At 39.2% G+C, this 23449-nt stretch overlaps 1 protein-coding gene across 11 annotated transcripts in view; it reads right to left on the bottom strand.

Moving 5' to 3' along the window:
- Positions 1 to 23449, bottom strand: part of USP6NL (USP6 N-terminal like) — a 156495-nt gene that overhangs the window by 90319 nt on the left and 42727 nt on the right. For 9 of the 11 annotated variants that reach the window (XM_082771968.1, XM_082771969.1, XM_082771970.1 and 6 more), the window contains one exon: positions 23041 to 23130. In XM_082771968.1, coding sequence (XP_082628094.1) covers positions 23041 to 23044 — 4 coding nt within the window. In that variant the 5' untranslated portion in view covers positions 23045 to 23130. Of the gene's footprint in view, positions 1 to 3249; positions 4164 to 23040; positions 23131 to 23411; positions 23434 to 23449 lie in introns of those variants that run through there. The other 2 variants (XM_082771966.1, XM_082771964.1) reach the window with 2 other exon arrangements.

Below are 23449 nucleotides of genomic sequence, written 5' to 3'. Positions count from 1 at the left end.
ACTTTTTTTTTTTTTTTTAACTAACCTGATGTTATCTAAATACAGTAAGGGTCTGGATTTTCCAATTAAAAACAAGCAAACAAAACACACACACACACAAAGCAACCACCACTACCACCCCCCCAAAAAACACACACTCAGCTTTCACAGCAATTGGAAGATTGCTGGACACAAATAAATGGTTTTGGTTTTTTACTTTAAAAATAAATACAACTCTTGGGACTCAAGTTCTAATCAGTGCATTACAAAAAAATATATATGAAAACAGCTGTTAGACATTATAAAGCAAAACTTACTGTTTAGCTCATTATATCCATCACTAAGCAAGAACCTCACAGGGCTAGGGAAAAATTTGGGGGATGTGAGCCTTTTCAACAGCCAAAGAGTAAAGACAAAATCATAACTAAAGGACTTGCAACTGGGAGACGAGCACTCTATTTGCGGAAGTTAGCCTTGTATTTGTAAACCATTTAATCACCCTCTTATGATATAGAAAGTGAAATCTAATTTAACTAGAGGCGTGAGTCACAGCCACAATGAAAACAAACTCTGGCCTATAACAAACAATTAGACTCAGCAGCTTTGGCAAGCTGCTCAACTACCCGATTAAATTCACATCTCAACCCGTGAAACATTAAGAACGGTTCCTTTTAAATAACATTCCTCAAGACTTTCTTCAGCAGGGATTGAATTTTCCTCTCCACAGCCGCTACCGCAGGACTTATAATAAGCTTCTGTTGTGAAACCACAAATGCAAAAAGGACGTGTTCTTGGCTAATAACCATGTTTCTAGGTCTCAGCTGAAAGTGAGCTTTGGGGAAGTTGAAGGCTGGGGGAATCCTTTCCCCCATAACCTTGCACACTATTTAGGAAAGTAATTATAAAGTTAGGACACTCAATTTCAAAGACAAGGTTTTAAACTAGATGCGGCAGAAGAAATATGCAATACATTACCCTACTTTGAAATGTCTCCCCCACATCAGTTAAGGACCTACTGAGGGAGACACTCTTCCTACACTTTTCCTCCCCTCCACAGGTCCAGTGCTCCCTGCAAGTATCAGCCCAGGTATTTTCAGTGTCATTTTCCTGGGTTCCTGATTTTCACGACAAAAGGACAGGTTCTTACAGTAAATTTTATTCATGCAACATGAGACCAATGAACTTTAAACTCTACCCAAAAACATATTTTAAGGATGAACGCACTTTTTAAGAAGAAATAGAGGGCTCACCTGAGGAATGCAATTAAAAACATCGGATGTTTACCAACACTAATTTGAAAGCACATTTGTAAACCTTTCACACACCAGCCCTCCTGTCTCAGTGAATTCACCTCGCATTCACACTGGGCTTCCTAGCAACTCTTCCTTTACAAATACATTTTTCCATTTACTGAAAACAATGCTGAGAATGAGTCATTTCTGTAGAATACAGCCCCTCACATACACCAGATGCCTAATGTTGCATGCTGTGAGGAAAGAAGACGAGGAAACTAATGCCTACTCAGATTGCTGTATTTATTACAGAAGTCTGCCAGCATTTTGCATCGTTTCCTTCAGAATGTTTCAGTTTGTTTTTTTTTTTTTTTTAATGTTAAGATCTTAACATTGCTCATAAAAAAAATTGCTACCAAGTTCTCCAAGAGCTAATATCTAATTAGCTCAGCTGCTAGCACCCTGAGAACACTGTCCAAACAATGGCCAAAAGGGGTCTGAAACAAATGGGGGTGGCTGGTGGGGGGCATGGGGGAGGAATCAAAGCTTTGCAACTCATATTCTGAGCATCTCTTCATGTTTTTCAAGGCTTGCACTTCCAATTCAGTTGAATCAGTTCCAATAAACAAGTTTTTATATTTTTTTTGTGTTACCTTTGTAAGTTCTTATAGCTCTTCTCTGAAAAGCAAGCCTGACTAGTTAGCTACACTCGGAACAGACACGAACTCCCGTCCCCTTCATCCTTCTAACAAGTGGAGCGTAAGGAAACAAATCCAAACCTGAAGATGAACGGAGAACTGATACCGAGTAATTCACTGTGATGATATTATACAACTGCTGGGTGGGACGTTCAGACAGTCATTACAAAATCTAAGGAATTAATTAGGAAGTTTGGTTTCTTGAAATGCACACCCTTTTTTTTTTTCTTTTCCCCAGAATAGAGATGATAGAAGTGGGTCCCAATTCTACCTCCACTCATGTTGTTTTCTTACAGTGGTGTTTTGTTAACTAATTCCTTTGAATTACAGCAGCCTGATATGATTAGATAAGTGCTCTGAATTAAGGATACTTGCCTTTAGCCACAGATTACATGTAACGGCAGAAGAGAACAATGCCACAGTAACAGGCAGACGCAGACGCTATGGGCTGTATATTATTCATGACCTATTCAGCAGGAAATAAAGTGCTCCCAGAAAATTAATTCTGGTAATAAAGGAGTGCAATTTTTAAGACAGCTTTATGAATTATTTTGTTCCTCTACAAAACGTATATTCAGCAATTGCAAATAATTAAGATGTAAAAGTAACAATGAACAGTAGGAGGGGGGAAAAAAGTGTTTAATTAGTCCTTAATTAGATAAGTATGCCAGATAGTGCAAAGGATGGAACTAGTTTCAAGGAGGAAAAAAAAAAAATAGAAACAAACATCCAACACACTGAAGAGAACAAAGAAAAAAGCATTTAACATCAATTAATTTCAAACAATAATTATTTCAAGTAATGTTTTGCACACTTGCAAGAGCCATTTCAGATTTTGAAGTTAGCTGAAGTCTAGAAATAATCTAATTTTGAAACCTAAACAGCAGTGCAGCTGTGTATGTTCAGTCTCTCTCATTTCCATAAGCACTGAAGAAGCCTATTTTTGCTCTTATTCTCATTTAGAATACTTAAGCTTCTAAAAACTATTCTGATGGGATTATATAGAATATAGTTGCTATTTTCACAGCCTGAGCTACCCAGACAAGAAAAACATTTCTTTAGCCCAGAAAAATAAGGAAAAGATCTTCAGAACAACAGTAGCAGTTACAAATGCTGACAAACTCCATCTTCAGCATAATAAACGTCATCGGGATTCTCTTTGGGAAAGCTGCAGTTGCAAAGCGATCATAATTAGGCTTAATATAGTTCAAAGCTAGATTATGGGAGCTGTACATGCCACAGAAAATTAAGTAAATATTCAACTATAACCAAGCTCCAGCATATTTCAGATTTATAGTAAATTACTCGGAACACTGAATACAACCCAGTGCTGCGCTTACCTTTCTTAGCAGCATCTGTTCTCCGTCTTGCTGGCGACACCAGATCCTTTACAATCTGTAGCACCTGAATCATTGCTCCTTAGTAGGATCAAAAGAGACTGGATGCGCCTCCGAAATTCCAACAGGTTTCATCCCTACACAGTATTACATGGCTGTCTTCTGAATGCTCAGGCAAAACTGATGCAGGAAAAACTCAGCTACCTTCAGAGCAAGATTTCTGCCTGACGACTCTCCAGGCTGGGGTGATGGATTTAAAGTGACTTCAGCACAAGGAAACAAAAAACTGCAAGCAGTCCTAAACGTATTTCTGCAGAACATTTTAAAAATTACTTACTGAAGAGAATGCATACCGATTTCTCTAAATAAAGTTCAAAGGAAACGTTCACACCAGGAAGTAAAGAAAACACCTCTTGAAACGAATGCCAGTTGCAGCAACGTGCTCCCCCAGGCATACCCACCTAAGAAGTGGGGCTGCATCCTCTTTTCAAGTCTGAATCGATTCATGAAATTTCACATCATGTTTTAAGAGAGCTACTGGTGCAGGGTAGAGACAGCGTCAGACCTACTAACAGAACTCAAATTGAATCTAGCTTGCTAAACTCCAGCAGGCATAAGCAAGCACCTGCTAAAAAGAGGCACTTGGCTCCCCTTCCTCCCCCCGAACACACACCTCTGACACCCTCCGACGTGACTGGAATCCTTGCACACCAGGAAACAAGCTGGAAATCCAGGGAGCATTTCAGGAGTTCTCTCTCTCACCACCAGAGGCCCAGAGAACAGTTGCAGCTCAGGTACCATCATTACTTTTGGCAGGTAATTTTAAGCAGACAAATGGCAGTGTGTGTCCCACAACATTTTTAATGCCATTTGGAAAACGTACAAAGGCACTTCAGAAATCCTTCCTGTCAAAGATTTTACAGGGCTAAGAAAGAAAAGAATCATGAGAAATCATGTTTTATACGGTTGCATTAAATAACTGTCAGCCCCGAAGAGCCTCTGTGAATGCTTTTGGAAACTGAATTCCTACACAGCATCATAGGGCCTCATCTGCACAAAGAGAGCAATTTAGAAAGCCAACTTCGTTTTCTGTAAACCATAACATCAGAACAAACCCAGGCCACAACCAACCAAGGCACGAGATGCATTCTCTGGCCTTTAGACCTTCTGTTCCCATTGCTTAAGTGTTACGAGTTGGGAGGAGAGGTCATCTCTTTCCATTTCCAGCTGCTGATCACACGCATGTCAGATTTAAGATTTGCTGGCGTATTTACCCACATGCACGTTGGTCTGTTGAAACACGCACAGTGTAGGCACAACAAACTGTTTCTCTTCTGGTAGGCTCATTTACATTCTGCCCGTTAATCCACCCCTGCCAGAAGTAATAACATTCCCGAGTACTATCATATTTGGTTTGGCAAAACAAAGACAACTAAAATCATTATCTCTGACAAGCCATCCAATTTCTTTTCCCACCCTGCAAATATGTCCACTCAATGGGAAGCTTGGAGACTATTACTGTGCAGCTAGAATTTCTCTCTTCCCAAGAGAGGACTCTTCAAGCTCTCTGAAATGAAATGTCTAGCTCTTCACATAGAGAATAATTTCCAACTCCTATACATAAACTTAAATTCCAGGTTTCAGACAAATTACTTTATACGTAGAGAGGGAAGGAAAAAAAATATATAAATAGATGTTTCCAGAAGAAACAAAAAAAAAGTTTAATTTCAAAACATTTATTTAAAGATGCAATATACAGGGTTGCCTGATAAAGTTTGCTTGTTAATAATATGGACCTCTACATTTCTGCTGTAAGAACTTTCCCACTGTTATATTTCCATGATGTGTTTGTTCTTAATTTAGTTGGGTTATCGACCAACTTGTCTGCAAGTTACAGATATAAACTCAAAGGAATATCATTGCTTACAGCTAAATGACATTGTAAATTTACTCTGAAAAGCTGACCACGTTTATGGTTTGCATAAGCATACAACCATCTTTACAGCACTATGAATTATTTCTGTCTTTAACAGACACATATTAAAGACAGAAAAAATGAAGAGGAGCACCGTACAATAAAATCCCCAGTAATAACTGAATAAATGTTTAACCAACTAACACGTGAGTATACCTTACAGATCCTGAAGGTGATTTATAACTGAACTAGATTAATCTACAGCAAGGTTCTGAAGTGTTGGAGAAACAAGAGAACGGTGGGCTGACAAAGAGCAACAGTAGAGAAGAGGGAATGTAGCAAGAGAGAAGGGAATAGAAGGTATATTTTCTGCTTGCTTTCATGCCACCATTATTTTCACGATTCAGGAAGGGAGCGATATCAATAGTAAAAAGAGAAATCACAGCTACTGAAGTGCTGCATTTAACACCCAAAAAAGGATTACAGCTGTTCCCTACTGGGAAAACAGAAGTTGCTCCATTTTCTTCAAAACGATTTCTTCCCCCAGATGATTAACCGGAGAAGGTTTCTTAGATGATTAGATGTAGAGCTTAGGGAAATGGTTTAGTGGGGACTGTTAGCGTTAGGTCAGAGGTTGGACTCGATGATCTTGAGGTCTCTTCCAACCTAGAAAATTCTGTGATTCTGTGATTTTCAGGTCTTTTGGACTATGACAAAAATACAAAACTAGCACCTACAAAAGTCTGCAGAACAGTCATGAAAAAGGCTTTTATCCCGTGTTCACCAGTGTCTCTCTCTCCTAAAGGGAGGTTCACAAGCACTTCAGGACTAGCAATCATTTTCATATACACCTGCCTCCCTCAGCATGAAACAGTCTGAAAGGATGGCATACATAGTAGTTTCCTTCTTGTCCTATTTGAGAAATTGTAATTTATAACAAGAAAAAAAAGCTTTAAAATGAACTTAAGAAACTGTAATCAAGTTTACTAAACATCCTGTTTGCAAGAAGAGATGGATACACAAGATAAACCAAAACGAAACCAAGTGTCATAACCTTAGCGTAAGAATTTAAGCAGGCTCTGCTTGAGGAAGAAAAGTAAAGTTACATCTTGGTGCATATCACGTGAATTCCCACTCATCACTTGCATTTTCAACAGCTAGTTAGCTGAGCAATATGGGCTTGTTACTGTTCTTGCATTTTGCCTTTCTTCCTTAACTTCAAAACTTTAGGAAATAAAGGAACCACACACGTTATAACCCTGACAAAATACTTTTGTATGAGAAGGAGCAGTTAACCAGGACTGGATTTTATGGATCACGGTGGTTACCTCTTCACCTCTCCTAACTATACAGAAAAGAAAGATCTGCATCCTGATTAGCTGGCTGCCAAAATAAGCAATGTTTCTATTAATGTAATTATAGTTAGCTGGTCTTTGAAAGGAGTTTTTTCATAAAGCATACTGCCAGGAGCTAACGAGTTTACAGCACAAAGGATGCTGCAAAGTTATGGCTCAGTGGATATTTGTCAAACAACAATTAGGGGGAAAAAAATCAGAATTTAAGTTTAAGCAAAACTTTTTCCCCCCCATCGCTCTCTTTTTATAATCTGAAGTTGTTATAAAGCCTAGACAGAATGCCATGAATAAAACGCACACACACACACACACACATTGTGAACCCTCAGGGTAATCCCAGACAGCACTGCAGCTAAACTACCCCAAAACACACCCATTTGTTGTGCCCTGGTTTGCAGAAAGGAGGATGTACAAGCTACTTAGAAAAAGCAACACCAACACCCACCACTAAAATGGCTTGAGGGAATTCATTCATACGAGCAGTAGGCCTGTACACATTTTTATTTGAGATGCAAAGTTATCTTGACCATTCTTTTTCCATTTCACATCAGTCTGACCGGGCTAGAATTCAGTTTACATGCCACATCTCCACAGAAACCTATGCAATTCTGTCTTCATAATCCTACCTTGTGTTCCCTATGGAGCAGACCAGAATTATTCATGTCCTTTTCCTTATCTGCTAGACTCTAAACATGGTTAAGATATCTACAGGCTGACAAACCCAAAGAAACAGACAGTTCATAACGGGCAGAGAGAAATTTGGGGGAAGCAGCCATGGCAAGGTATCAGCCTGAGATCCAGTCCTGTCGCTACCCGTTTCAACAAATACAGAATCAAGCTTGAAGGCTTGCCATCACCATCTAGAAATTAAATAATTGTATACATCAAAGATTTCATCTGACATCTCTTTAGTTCTGCAAAAGAGAAAAGCCTGATGTTATAGATGTGAATTTACAAAAGTCAAGGTCCATCTGCCTTTTGAACCCCTCTTTCTACATCTGAAAAAAAAAAAAAAAAAAAAAAGCTTAAACACTTCAGAGTCAGTAGGACTATTCATAACAAGGGCTATAAAAAGCCAGGTACCAGCAGCAGCGAAGGCAGATGTTCTTAATGACCAATTTGAATGTTTGCTTTAGAAGCTGCAGTTTCAGAAGCCACACACGGCCGAACTGCTTCATCTCCCCTCCTATCTTAACACAGCAGCTTGGAAAATGAAGCAGATTTTCTTACAGGGAGCAACAAAAGTTTTATAAGCAAGAAAAAAGTTTCTCGGAATTAGAGTAGCTTAAAAGGATTAAGGAAATGCAAGTAAGGTACGGTAGTTGGAAAAAGATTCTTTAAATACCAGAAAAAAGGAAAAACGTATTCTAAAAATATTTGCATGGCAATTTCCCAGTACATACTTTCTTGAGAACAGTGATAAAATCAGGTACAACCTACCCAAGAATTAAGTCACAGCAATACCTTAAATATCAACAGAAACAATTTGTTTTACAATACTCCTCTCTGACTTTCCCTGTCACAATTGGTCTTCAAATGAATATCTCAAAATAAATAAGCATTGAGCTCTAAGACAGGCACTGTATCATGATACAAATTACTCCTAGAGCAGCTGTAAAGCAGGCTATCCATCCTTTCTCACTAATATTTTGAATTAATTTTCCAATCCATAACCTGAAGCCTACAGTTTTCATTCGTTAGGTAATCAATAGTCAGGTCCAGTTGGCACAGGAGAATTTTGGAGTTCCACACATCAATAACTAACCCCCACCCCCACCGAATGTCTGAATCTTCATTATTTTCCAAAGAGTATTCTCGGACAGTAATAAAGGGAACCATGAAAAGGGAAGCAAAGAAAACCAAATGTTCTCAAGACATCATTTCTGGCATTCTGGTAGCCCTTCCTGGGAAACCGTTTGCGCTAGTGACAGAAACCCTGCTTGTTATTCAAGGCATTCATTTTTCAAGGATGACTGCTTTTGGCTATGCATTTTGCATAAAAATAAATAAAATATGCTCACAGTCTTCTAAATAGTAGGATCATCTAGGCTGGGAAAGACCACCTCCATCACCAGTCCAACTGTCAACCTGACCTACTGAGTCCCACCACTAAACCACCTCCCTTACTGCCACATCCACACGTCCTAAACACCCCCAAGGGATGAGTTCTCCCCTCAGCCTCCTCCTTTCCAGTCCAAAGAGCCCTGATTCCCTCACTCGCTCCCCATAACTCGTTTTCTCGTCCCTTCACCAGCTTTGTTGCTCTTCTCTGCACACACTCCAGCAACTCCACATCCTTGTAGCGAGGGCCCCGAACCTGAACACAACATTTGAGGTGCACAAGGAGCCGATCAGTTCCCTGCTCCTGTTGATCAGCACCCCCAGGTCCTTTTCTACCGGGCAGCTTTCCAGCCTCTCTTCCCCCAGCCTGCATCAGCCTGGGGGTGTTGTGCCCCAAGCGCAGCACCCAGCACTTGGCCTTGTTGAATGTCCTGTGGTTGGACCCAACCCATCGATCCAGCCCATCCAGATCCCTCTGCAGAGCCTTCCTACCCTCAAGCAGATCGATGCTCCTGCCTAGCAGACCAACAATTCCGCCTCAGTTGGTATGATTCTGCAGTCATTAACTGCTTAATTCAATGGAATTTGCATTCAGTTAGATTCTTTTTTTTTTTTTTTTTTTTTTTTCCCCTTTTTTGGCAGTTCTGCCCCCATTTTCAAAGCATGAAAGCATGGCTACAGTTTTTAAACAAACTGAGGTCAACGGATGATCCTCTTTTACAAGAAGTCATCTTGGGAGCAGAAAGAAGCTTGGTCTAGATAGAGGCTGGAGAAGTAATAAATAATTGTAACAGTAAGCTAGAAGTGCATTCTGATTAAGGAAGAGGCATTTGTTCACATCTTTTATGTCTTTTTCTTTCGACTTAAACATATAAGAAAACTGTTCATTACATTCAGAACTTTATTAAAGGGTCCAAAAGATTAATTCTACCTATTGCAGGCAAATATAAGTACATATATCTATATCAAACCAAAAAAAAAAAAAAAGAAGAAAAAAATGAAAGTTAAGGAGGAAGAAGAAGCGTAAGTGAAGTTCAGCAGCCATTATTGCAGGGTTTGAAGTTTTAAGGAAAGAAACTACACATTGCAAAATCCTGCAACTGCACAACACCCTGACTGTTCTGCCTGTTACTCAATTCATGTTCTTTTTACCCTGTAACTCTTGCTACAACGCATTCAGCAAGTGGATCTAGGTGGTATCATGACAGACAGCGACTTTCCCAGAGCCACAAGAGTCACCCTGGCAAACAGACATCACGCACTAATGGAGAACAGCATCAGATCTTTGTGTTCAAGTATTTCTCAATTAACTGTTTCAAAAAATATGAAATCAGGTATATTCTGTTTTTTCCTCCCGACAGGTGTGTTTTACACGTATCACGTCTACCAGCAAAATAAGGACGCTGCTTAGTCTACGAGCACGTATTTCCCATAAAAATTGTACCATCAAATCTAGACATACACATGTGTTTAAGTACTTTCAACATCTTTATTGAACTAAGCTACACGGTTCAGCAAGAGTTCAAAAGGCTTTCAAAAGCTCTTGGGTATTTAACCTGTTACATTTTTAACTTGTTAAAAAGGGTAGCGCACAGTGCAGAACTCCTCAGATCCAAAATGAAGTGTTGCAACTACGTGAGTAGGGCTGTGTTAAGCAAGCAACACAGATGTCCTGATGAAGAGCAACCACAGAACCTCAGATTCTTTTTATGAGCCTTCAAAACATTTGTCATATTGCTTTCTCCTCTTCCTCGTGCCTATGTTGTCCTTCAAAAGACAAAAGGCCACCACGTAATGTAGAGTCATTGAGTAAATAAAGAAAGTGCCAACAAAGCAAGTGGTGTTTTTCCCCCAGCAAAAATTATATCTAAGGACCTCATTTCAATTATGTGATGAAATATTTTCTAAAATGCAGGAGAAAAAAGTCAGTACAAGCTCTCATCGCAGCAAATGTACACCATCCACAGAATTTCTCAGTCTCTCTAATATTATAGTCCTAATCTTTATGTGTTTTTAGCTACATATTTATTTTGCAGACAAAAGCCATGCTAGAGCTCTCAAATAGAAATTACACGTATGTGAAATTGTAATTACAACCAACAGAAACATTTTAAAAGATTTTCCCAAACAGAAGATGCAGCATTTCCTCAATTTTGCATTTCCTGGATTTGGGTCATAGCTGTAGTATCAATTGACATTTATCTTCAAGCTAAGTAATGTTATTGAAATTATTCACCTAAACCTCAGCAAATGGAAAGAAGCCACATTAGTCATTAAAAAGAGATGTTTTGTCATTTTACAATATTAAAAAACAAAACTATTACTATCATACTGACTATTGACACACATAATAATTTAATCTGGTAAAAATTAAGGAAATTGAGTGTATGTTTAATTCAAGAGAAACAAAAACCAAAAAAACCTTTGCTTTTAATTTAAATCCCTTTCCAGTATTCTGTTGAAAAATATATAAACGAGGTAAATAATCCCGTCTCACTGAAGCAAAGAAAACCAACAAACTCTGTGCATCACTTTGTTAACAGGACTAAATCCTTACCAACATTTCCATCTTGGTATTTAAGAAATAAAAAAATGCAGCTGTTTATGGCCGCCAGGAAAAATAGCAGACCTTGTTAGTCCACTGCATAAATACACAGTATTTTTATTAAGCCTGCATAGTCACTTTGTGTACCAAATATTCTACAGTAGGACTGGCTCTCTGTAATAAACTCACACTTTTTACAAGTTTTTGAACGCTTTTGGGCTAGTCTAGCAATAACAAAATATCTTTTCACACAAAAACAGCTGTACTACTGATGAAAATACTGCTGTAAACAGAAACTGAAAGACTTCAGTACTTCAAAAGTAACTGAAGGAAATTATCCTGAGGGTCACACGTATCAGAAACGATCCACCCTCCGTAAGGAAGTGTGCCTAGATCTATTTGTTTACTGCAGCCATGTTTTAAATCTCTCCTTGTACATTCACTCAGAAAACATGTCTTTAAAATATACTTAACTGATGTATTTAAAAAGCCAGGCTTAGTAATTAGAGTCGAAAATGACAAGTATGTTAACCATGACTACTTAAAGCTAATCCTGGAGTTATGGCTGATATGTATGACAGTGGCCAGCTGTGGCTATCTCTAGGGATCTCCCTGCTTTGCTTTTGTTCTTAGGAATGGAATTAACGTCGTAGAGCACTCTAAGTAGCATGTTACACTTGCTTTGAATCCCGTCCTATTTCCTGTAATTTACACACATGACAGCTGTTACCAAAGAGTTCCTCTACTCCCCCACCAATGGAAAAACCTGGTGGAAACACCTGGGCTTCTCAGCCCCACCACTTGCAGACAAACTGCACCAGTGCTAGGCAGAGGCAGGAAGCAGCAGTGTGAAACAGGCTTCTTGGCTCAGCTTTATTTTAAGACAACCACATTATTGAACTGAAGAGCATCTTACTACCTGTTAGAAGAGCAAAAGTAGAGGAATTGTACAGGCTGAAGTGCCTCAGTCCCAACTTTAGCAGACTGTAGTGCATGTAATGTTCTCCATGCTCTCTCCATAGAAAATTTAAACTCATGCCAACAAGTTTCAGTCGAGCATTGTCCATGGTCTGAATGAGGGACAGAACTGCAACACTCTACCCAGTTAGTCAGGCACTGTACCTCTGTACCAGGGCTAGAGGTACACAAAAAGCAGTGCCATCATCCTGTTTGCTGCAGACTAGCCTTTAAGCTGCTCCATTAGGCAGGCCTTGGCATACTGTTTAGCAGGATCACTGAGTTTCAAGTACTGTACAAGAACACAGATTAGGAGTTAGCTCTCCAAATGGATGTCACACTTTATGACTGATGTAATTAAGGAAAAAAAAAAGTCTCAGAGAGTTTCACATAAATATTATTTCTTTATGTTTATTTTAATGCTTGGGGAATAAATAAATCTTGAAACGTCACTAGAAGTGACTCATTAGCCTTTGCTCTAAGAAACATTTTCCTACCACATAGCTAAAGGGAAATCTGTGGCCGTTTTTGTCACTGTTCCTGGCATAGAAAGGAATATGGCAGGGGGAGGAAGCAAGGGGAGAAATAAAAAGCAGAAGTGACAATTCTCAGTTTGTACCTCATCTTTTAAGGGCTAACTATAAACCTAATTTTTCCTCTCTCATCCCCCAAGACCAAGCTCTACTTCTTTCAAAAACTTTTATGGTAACTATGTTTAAAAAATAAAAAGAGAAAGAGAGATGCTACAAGTTTATATAGTTTTTACAACCAGACGTAGAGAAATATAAAATATAGGAAATATGAAATATTCTCCTAAGAATGCAAGGCAATCAGGGTCTGTAGAGCAGACAAAGTATGGCTATAACATAGCATCCCTGATAAGAACAGAGTGCTGCACCTGGCAAGCATCACTTCCAAAAAGTAAGTTTGGGTGAGGGCAGGGAAGGAGGGCTGTGTCATTACAGTGTTTGCACAACTCAAACAGTAGCACCACAAAACAATAGTCCTCGTAAAAGGCTGAAAGAAGTTCTGCTACAAACTAAAGAGAAGGAAAAAGCTTTATATTGAATGCAGCAAAACACATCCTGGTGGGAGACTTACTCCCCTACATCTCTAAAAATTCTGGGAAGTTAACTCCCGCTCCGAGAACAAGCTCTGAGTGAGCCTTTCAGCACTCTGCCATGGAATTAGACAGATGTTCAAAGACCTTTTCAATGGTAAAAGAGAAAGACTGCATTCAAGAATACTTTCATATGGCAAAGCGAAGTGCTTTATTAAAACAAAGTGCCCTTTTATATTAATGTTCTATTAGATTAATGACTGCGTTGGCCAAAAGCACTGCAGATTTTATAGCACGCTGGTATGCCTTCTACCCCAGACAATAATTGATTGTGTTATGCAACATAAAATATGGCCAGGGGGAGGGTGCTTACTTCAGAAATCTTGAGCAGGATAGGTACAGGGATACCTATAGCCTCAAGAAAAATCCACTGCTATCTTGTCAGACTCCCACATCATTTTAAGAATGAAAATCTCTTAATTATAGTAGGGTTCTTTTGCATCCAGAGATTAAATGAACCTTATAAACAGCTGCTTGATAGGATATCACCTAAGTGCAGCTCCTTTGTTTACACAAACATTTGCAAATATCCTTTAACTGTTGAAGTGACAACAGATTGGACAGTTTAAGTGAAGGAAAAAAAAAAATCTCAAATTTAAACAAATACAGAGCTACTCCCAGAGCCAGTAACCCTGCTGGGATTACTTGTATTACCTCACTTATAATAACAACCCCAAGTATTTTCAATCCATGCTACAAATCAAAGTTGTTTCCTATCAGAAAGTGCATAAATAATGTCAGAGTAGTTTTTCTTGAAACATGGTCAATTTATCTTAAAATAACCGCATGCCCTATAAATCAAGGATTTTTTTTTCCTTGAATATAGGAGAAATAGTCCAAAATGAGGCAACAGCTCACATTTTTCTCAACTGTGATAAAGTTACACTACTGAGCAGCAATGGCTTCATTTTTCCAACATGGCAGTGCATATTATTCCATCAATTGTATGGAAAGGGAAAACGCCGTGACTCACAACAGGCGAGGAAAGTCTTTTAAATACCTCTCAGCACTGCTGCTGGAAGAATTCCTTTTCAGCCCGTTTCAAACCCTTCATCTGACTAAGCTGTTCTTTTGCAAATCCTCTAATTCAATAGGAAATTACAACAGTATGGTGCTTAGTACGGAGCCTCCGCAAAGTCCTCCCTGCAGCAACCAGAACAACATTGTTCTGTGTCTGCACGGTGCCTTGTGCGAGGGGTGGGTGCCTGCCCAGACATCTCCAGCTCTTGGTTTTTGGCCATATTTTAGTAAAGAGTTTCTGCATCCTTTCCTTTGGAACGGACTTGACCACCACACTCAACTTATCGCAGGAATGAATAGGATCCGAGAAGTATGAATTGCTTACATAGCGCTGGATACTTGATACTCACTCCAGAGAACAAGGTTACAGTGTTCCTTGCTACTCGCTCCTTCTGCTGCAGGAATACCAAAGATCCACAATAAAGGCATCATTGTGCAATGCTCTATATAAGGGAGTACAGACATAGGCCCAGAGACTAAGATTTTTTTCATTTTAAAATGAAAAAAATGTAACAGAAGAGTATTATCTTGCCAAAGGCATGTACGTCTGTGTACACCAATTTGTCATAACTCTCAGTTCAGTAGTCCTTACTGGCCATCAATGAAAACTGCAAGACAAATTTAGAAGAAAAAAGACACTCTCCCTTTATATATAGATATAAATAAAGGGAAGCGTCTGTGTAATGTGATTTATAAACAGAAAATAATACAAAAGTATATAAAATGTAATGAATGTTATTAAATATGTTTACAAACATACATATTATAATTTGTCATAATGCATAAGTCAATTTTGCCATTATGGGGGTGCACACACAAAAAGAGTTACTTTTTTTAAAATAAATAATTTCTAAATAACCCAACCTTAGTTCTCCTTGCAAACACAGAATATATGTGAAGTGAAAGTATCCAAAAAGGGACCAATAAGTTGGTGTACAATAAGTGGGCTTTCTCCAGGAGTATTCACAACGGTAACTTTTCTGCCACAGCTCTCCTATCAGTTTAAAGATAACAATAGCTTCCTGCTCCTGCCAACATCTTGGTTTACAAACAGAAATTATGTTAGTTTAAATGTAGGTGTTATATTGCACTAACTTATTTAAACAAACCCCATCAACCATCAAATTAAATCCACAGCTGAAAGAATATCGAAAGTTCTCTTTATGACAGCCACATATAAATAAAATGACTGTTTTAATATTTTAAAATTAAAAAAAAAAAAAGGAAATCTATGCAATGGATTTTAAAACAATTAGCTTTATAATACATTAATTTAAATAAAACAGAAAACACTAAGCAATAACTATTTGTTGACAAGGTCTTATAAAAAGTCAGACTGTGGAACTTAAATATACCACCTGGAAGCACAGCTTCTGAATATGATAAATGTTTTGTTGTTGTTGTTTTGGTATCTGCAGCCTCCTGCAAGACTTAAGAAAAGAAACTGACTTCACTCCAGTCTATGGAGATTGATGATTTATTTCATTTAGTTAAAAAAAACAAGTGACAGAACAAAAGAATCCCACAAACCCAAAAACGTTTGTCTATCCCAACCTAAAAATAAAGACTAAATGCAAGGAAAGCCGCAACTTAGCAATCCTAAATACCCTGAAATGATCAAAAGTAAAAGGAAGGATTACGAAAAAGTTAATCTAAAAAGTCAGTTTAAATGCAGGCAGATTTCAAAAAGCTTTTTCCATTTGTGTTCTGATTGTACAGTTATTTAAATCTATCAGCCAAAAAGAGTAACAGGGTCTCAAAAGATAAATAAATTGACATAACAACGCAACAAGAAATCCAATATCATAAAATGTTAATATTAAGAAAACAAGCAAGTTTTTACTAACATGCCTACATTTCCTCAGTGTGATGCATCTGCGCTGTGCATGCGAAGTATTGTGGTTTATATTTTATTCTGACTAACAAGCCCTCTGTATTTAGAGGAGAGGTTTAATTACAGCACTGGTGAGAAATTGGGTCATCTAAGATCTGATTAGCCCTCTGGAGATGCCTCTCCTCTCTTAGTGTTGAGGAAGCCTGAGATGACTCCATGGTGGAACTGGAGCATTGTTCCACGTTACGATGGTTCCACGCACACAACAAGCAAGGTAAAGACAGCCTTACACTGGAGAGAACTGTCTCACCCACTGACCACTTACTCTCACCCCTGTGCTTTGCTCAGTGAGCTGCATGAATGGTTTGTACTGCTGCAACTTTGTAGTACACAGGTTAGGGAGCCCACCCAATTCAACTCAACCTCATGAATGCTTGCACAATAAGGAAGAACGCAGGAATTGAGACAGGGAAACACCATCTCTACTGGCTATGGCAACATCGCAAAGGGGTCATGAAATATTGAAGCCCCTCAGTTCAGTCCTGGCTTTCTCTCCAAGCCATACCTTTCAAATGAAATCTGACTTCATCAGAAGTTTTCCTGCAAGTTCCCAGAAGTTTCTGTAACTCATTAACCGTTACCTCTAGATCAATTTCGAGCCAGAAAACTCATCTCCTGCACGCTTGATGATGGCCTCCCTGAGGACTAGCTGCACAATAAGGAGTGCACCCAGCATACACATAGCATTAGCTACCTGTAATTGAAGAAAATAAAAGTGGAAAATATAGATAGATAAAACAGAAGAGTATCAATGAATCAAGATCAAGAATGGTAAGCATTTCTCCTGACTGCTAGATTCAAGAGCTAGACACCTTAGTACACGTGTGTTTTTCATGCTTCATCCTCCCACTACAAACAAGTTACTACACCACTGCTTCTTCCAATCCAAGAACTCACACATGTCGTTACAGTTATACAAACTGCCAAGTTACCCCGATAGCTTCAAGAAAACGCAGAGCACATATAAGAAAAACAGTAATGTTATCAGTGAGGTAATTTTTAGGAGTCAGCAACATGCAAGAGACTCCTGGTTCACAGAAGTATTTTGTGGATTTCATTCTCTTCCAGGTACCAATAAAAAAGCCCTGCGATTCAACTGTTTAACTCTTAAAGATATTTTTTCAAGCGTCCTGAGTCTTCAAATTAAGCTTTTTGAAACGTGCATTATGGCTCTTTATCATTCAGACCTTGAATAGGGTTTTCATAAAGCATTACTACTGCAAATTCCAGTAAAGATGACCCAGGAGGCGATAGCTTCTTCACTATTTCTCAAATGACAGTATTTCGAGAGATTAGAATATAATTCCTGTGAAATCAGAACAATTGCTACAGAAAACACTTCACACTCTGCATCTTCAAGCTTGTATTTTGAAAATGGGTGCTCAGGGTTCTCAGTTCAAAAAAATAAAACCTTAGCTTGCAATATAAGAAAATAATCCGACATCCCGTAGCTATTCATTAGAAACATCTTTTAGCTTACTTTTGCATTTTCCTCCTCCAGCAGGCAATTTTGTCCATGAATCACAAAGTCTTCTCCCTTCTTTCAATCTCGGCTTATTGAAAACAACCGATGACTAAAAGGCCTCTTAAGCTGCATGAATCAACCTTAACATTATTGGCAACAACTTTTCCAGACTATCCAAAACATGTAACAACCTTACACTTTGAGGTACAGGTCATTGTCCATTTCTCAGCATTTACTTTATCAAGCGTTTGACTTGCTCCTCAGCTCATTATCAATTCATTCTGGCATAAAAGGAGGGCAGATTGAAGGGGGTGGTAGGAAATTGAGGCAGCCTCAACCAAGCACTTTTCTTAGCCTAGGAGTTTTAGGAGTGCATAAACCCAAAAGACTCTTTTCTGAGTTGCAAACAGAGATATAATAATGCATACTTGCTAAAGCATTACATGTTTAAGGTTGACCTGAACAGGTCATTTGTTTTAATTCCCAAATTTATTACTCACGAACACAGAAGCTGACAGCCAAATATATTTCTTTACACACGCCACAGGGACTCAGAAAGGGAGGGAAATGTGGGTTTTGGAGTGTTTTTGTTTTTCAAAATCACAAAAGCTAAGGTTTCTCCATAAACACAAGCTAGAAAGCCAGCTGTAATGAGAGGTCAAGAAAATAAGCAACCATCAAAGAGAGGCAGCCTTTAATCACACCAATACGGTCTTGATTTGAACTGGTAGAGCAAAAGGTTTCCCACCTCATTACCAGACCACACTGACCAATTCCCAAATATAAGGTTACGCTGCACAGCGTCTCTCCAAACACACAAAACGTGCTCCTGTGCTCAGTCAGTCACAAGGAAAACCTAAACAGATTATACTGAAACACGAAGAGTAGCAGGTTCACTTCCCAACTGCACGCAGTGTAAGTTTTAAGGGTGTGGGAAACAAAACTAGAAGAAAGAAAGTCAGGAAGGAATTATTCTGTAGAATTTATTATGACAGCAGAATAAAATACAGAAAAAAACTTGGCACTCTATCCTATACATTTAAGGGAAAAAAATGAAGATGTCAGCAGCTTGTTGCAACAGTATATACTAACATTTAGTTTAATTGTTTGCAAACCAAGTTCATTGCAGGCAGCTCAAGCAAGTTCATCGCACTGACCTTTCTTCAAAGGAGAAAGCACAGGAAAACTCCCAAACATGAAGAGCACTGTTTATAAGCCTAAGAATTTTCATCATGACACTACACATTTTCTGGCAGCCAAATGTCAACAACTGGAGAAAATGTAAGAGATTAAACCAACTCTGCCTGTGGTGTGACACTTCTGGCAGGTTAGATACAGCTTCTCAGAGAAATCCTGGCTATCTTTAAGCATAAAATAAATCAAGATCTAGCCTGGGTACACTGTGCCCCATAGGATAATGAGGTCACAAAGCCACAGTGTAATTTGAAATGTGGATTAATCTTCGCCTTATTTATGAAAACAGACATTTATAAAGGCATTCCACAGAAATAAAAGCTTTAAGAGAGCCCGTCCATTTTAGCACCTTTTCAGTTTCTCTGTACTGCCCATGAACAAAAGCCAGCTGCCATGGATGCTGGGCTTGGCAATTCTACCAGCGCTCTTCTCCAGTCCTGCAGATGATCAAATACAGCAGGATCCAAGGCACTTACCCAGGCACCTGGTAACTATTCGAAGTTACACAACAGCAAGAGTTCCCCTACTCACTTTCTGAATAAATTTAAGCTTATTTTTAAGCAAATGACTAGTTAAGATGTGTTTCTTAAGTACCAAGATAGCACAGGTTGCTTCTAGAAGCTGCTTCAATAAAATACTGTGTTTTTTTTAACAAACCACAAGAACAACAAATTTGATGCAAGGTAGAAGTAGATCTTCAAGCAAATAATTAAGATTGGCAGAAAATCAAACGGTTGCGAACTGCCTGTGAATAAATTTAGGGCAGATAATAGAGAAGTGATTTTTAGGATTCATTTTAGGACCGAGATTCTAGACCAGTCCTTCCCAAGCAGCAGTGGAAATACACATCGCATCAAGTGAAGGAGACAGGAGACCTAGTTACCCAGGATGTGGAGAAGGCTGAGGTATTCAGTGACATTTTTTTGCCTCAGTCTTACCAGCAAGAGCTCCAGCCACACAGCCCAAGCCCCAGAAGGGGAAGGCAGGGACTGGGAAAACGAAGAACTGCCCGGTATAGGAAAAATCAGGTTTAAGAGCAGCTACAGAACCTGAAGGTGCACGAGTCCATGGGCCCTGATGAGATGCATTCATGTGTCCTGAGGGAACTGGTGGATGATGTTGCTAAGCCACTCTCCACCACATTTGGGAAATTGTGGCCACCTGGTGAAGTTCCCACTGACTGGAAGAGGGGAAACAGAACCCCCATTTTTAAAAAGGGAAAAAAGGAAGAACCAGGGAACTACAGGACAGCCAGTTTTACTTCTGTGCCCAGCAAGATCATGGAGCAGATCCTCCTGGAAACAATGCTAAGGCACATGGAAAATAAGGAGGTGACTGGGGACAGCCAGCAGGGCTTCACTAAGGGCAGGTGCCTGACATATCTGGTGGCCTTCTACAATGGGTTACAGCACTGGGAGGTAGGGAAAGAGCAACTGACATCAGCTACCTGGACTTGTGCAAAGCATTTGATGCTGTTCCTCATGATATCCTTGTTTCTAACTTAGAGAGGCACAGATTTGACAGATGGACCAGTCAGCAGGTAAGGAACTAGCTGGATGGTCACACTCAATGACAGGGCAATCCCAAGCACTAATCCAGGCTTGGTGGGGAATGGATGGAGAGCAGCCCAGAGGAGAAGGACCTGGGGTTGCTAGTGGATGAGAAGCCAAACACAAGCCAGCAATGTGTGCCTGCAGCCCAGAAAGCCAACCGTGTGTTAGGCTGCACCAACACAGCGTGGGCAGCAGGGCAGGGAGGGGATTGTCCCCCTCTGCTCTGCTCTCCTCAGCCCCCACCTGGAGCCTGCGTTCAGCTCTGGGCCCAGCACAAGGACAGGGATGGACCAGAGCGAGTCCAGAGGAGGCCACAAGGATGCTCAGAGGCTGGAGCCCCTCTGCTGTGGAGCCAGGCTGAGGGAGCTGGGGGTGCTCAGCCTGGAGAAGGGAAGGCTCCGGGGAGACCTCACAGCAGCCTGCCAGGGCCTGAAGGGGCTGAAGGAAAGCTGGAGAGGGACTCTGTATCAGGGGGTGTGGTGGTAGGACAAGGGGGGATGGCTTTAAACTAGAAGAGTTGGACTTGTGGCTGCCCCATCCCTGGCAGTGCCCAAGGCCAGGCTGGATGGGGCTTTGGGCAGCCTGGGCTAGTCGGAGGTATCTCTGCCCATGGCAGGGGGCTGGGACTAAATTATCTTTCAGGCCCCTTCCAACCCAAACCACCCTGTGATTCTACCACAAGAAAATAACAAGTAGGATTCTATAACGTAGTCTGTACACAACAGTAGTCTGAATTTTCTGAACAGCACAACATTAAACTTCTTAGGTTTGATGTCCTGACATTTTAGGTTTTCCTTTTAGATAGATTTTCATTTTGAATTACACTAGATGACTTACAGGAGTGTTAGAGACTCTCATCACTTTAACACTTCTAGCTGTTCTAGCTGCCACATTTTTTATGTATAAGTTTTCATGTCTGCACGTATGCAGACAAATGTATGTTCTTAAGATGATAAATACCTTGTACAATAACGTGTTTAGTAGAAAGAAGCACAAAACTACAAATACTGAGCTTGTAGTTTAAGTTTCTCTGAAATAAACAGTAAGCTAAGAAGTCCAAGAACAGCTGAATGTAAATATTGAATCTCTTCTAATTCAAATGTTTAAAAAAAAGCAGCATTTTCAAGTAGTGTCCTTGAAGCCCATCACTCAGCACAGACTTCAGCGGCTCATCTAGCTCAGGAACATGGTGCTCTTCCCACAAACAGGAGACTGCGTTTTGCTTAACATTATCATTAACCACCACAAAAAGCACTGCTGAAGTGTTACCTTTTGTTTGAACACAGGTATTCTTCCTAATACAGAGCAGACTTTCCAATCTAAAATCATGTCAAAATCTCATCAAAATCAATGGTGTTTTGCTCAAGTAATGACATCATTTGTTATACTCAAACCACAGCAAAACCGTGGTGAGTCACACAACACAGCAGCTATTATTCAAAAGGTAAAAAGACAAATATATTTAAGACTATCCATTAGGCGATGACAGCATGAGATGCTCTAAAAATGAATGATGATTAACATAGCAGCGTCTGACAAGTCAGGATATTCAGGTACGTGAATTACTGCTCGTAAAGTCGTCATTTATGCCCAACTTCAAATACTTTAAACATCAGGAAATAAACAAGTGTGAACAGCAATATGAAGGGAAACAGATATAATGCTACTAAAGTACTAAAACAGTGCTAACTGCTCTAAGCATGGACCCTGAAATTCACCACTTCTTTCGGTCATTTTTTGGTGTATTTTTTCTTTGCTGTAATTACCAAACATTTCATCCATCTTTTTTTTTTTTTTTTCAGATGTCAAGCTAAAAAAAAACAAAGACTGTCCCTGACAAGAAATTCAACCAACAATTTTCTTCTAGTTACTTCCTGCCAGAAAATCAAACAGACTCATTTTACTAACACAGGATATGATTATCCCATGAATTAGATGCTTATTCTCTAACAGATTTAGTTGTATTGAAACTAAGCTGTACTATAAGCACAGCTCACATGTTCAGGAAGTTATATCATTACTCCTGTGCGATGCAAGGCTAGGTAACATTGCTGCCACAATTTATATTAAGTAGCCTCACATCTACAAAAACTTATGAAAGACATTCACTCAAAACAGTTTGCTAAGAAGAGATTATCTTAACCATCAGCTGTGGTCTGAAACAGAACTTCTGTTTTCAAGTTCTTTTCCCCACCAAAACAGATCCTAAGTCACAGTTTTCTGCGGCTTATATCTTTCTAACACATGCCAAAATTCCTTTGGGATCAGACCTCTATACTGGCATTTGAGTAATAAATTTATTTTCCCCATAAAATGAAGTCCATTCATTTTACTTTGGATCTTTACCAGCTATTTGAATTTACTGGACATTCACATATTTTGGAGTTTTTAAGCAAACCCAAGACATTTTCCCCTCACATTTGGGTATTTTATTTACGCTGAAAAAAAGAAACAAAGGTCAGCTTGTTTCAGCACTCACCTTCTTGAGAACAACACCAGGCTACCAACACAGAAGCCTTACAGAGCACACATTGATCAAAACTTTGCAGGTTAAGAAGAGTATCTGCCAATCTTGGCATCATTATCAAAGGACTGAAGAAGCAAAATTCAGTAGAATATTCTGAAGGAAGGACCACCTTCCAAAACTCATTACAGAAGAAAATTTCTTCTCAACTAAAAGCAAAATCTTTGTTTTTAATAAAGGAATCTACTCACTCATGACTGGAAACTTCTTTGCATATAATCCAAGGCAGGTCTTGAAGCAAGGTATCTTGTTGGAGAAGGTTTCTCAGAGGTATACATGTCCTGATGATGGCAGGAAAATAAAGAGAGAAATAATTTTTCAGCTTTAAATAAATGTTATACATAAACTCTCTCCTACTATATTTTCAATCTTTCTTGGTAAAAAAAAGTAACACAAAAGATAAGAAACATTCTCAAGAAAATAAAAGACTATGATATAGACGTAGTAACTAAAAACACTATCAAAGTGGTATTTTCCCTCAAGGCCCTCAGCTAACAAGAAGATGCAATAAAAGAGATACTCTTTGAAACACAAGAGCTACAAAGAAATTTACTAAATAAACCTGAGTTGGCACTAGCATCCTGCACTTCGTCAGAAACA

This window comes from Aythya marila (assembly GCF_965140915.1).
Source record: "Aythya marila genome assembly, chromosome: 1".
Lineage (NCBI taxonomy): Eukaryota > Metazoa > Chordata > Aves > Anseriformes > Anatidae > Aythya > Aythya marila.
Note: the sequence above shows the minus strand (reverse complement) of the source record. Positions and strands in the feature narration are given on the sequence as shown.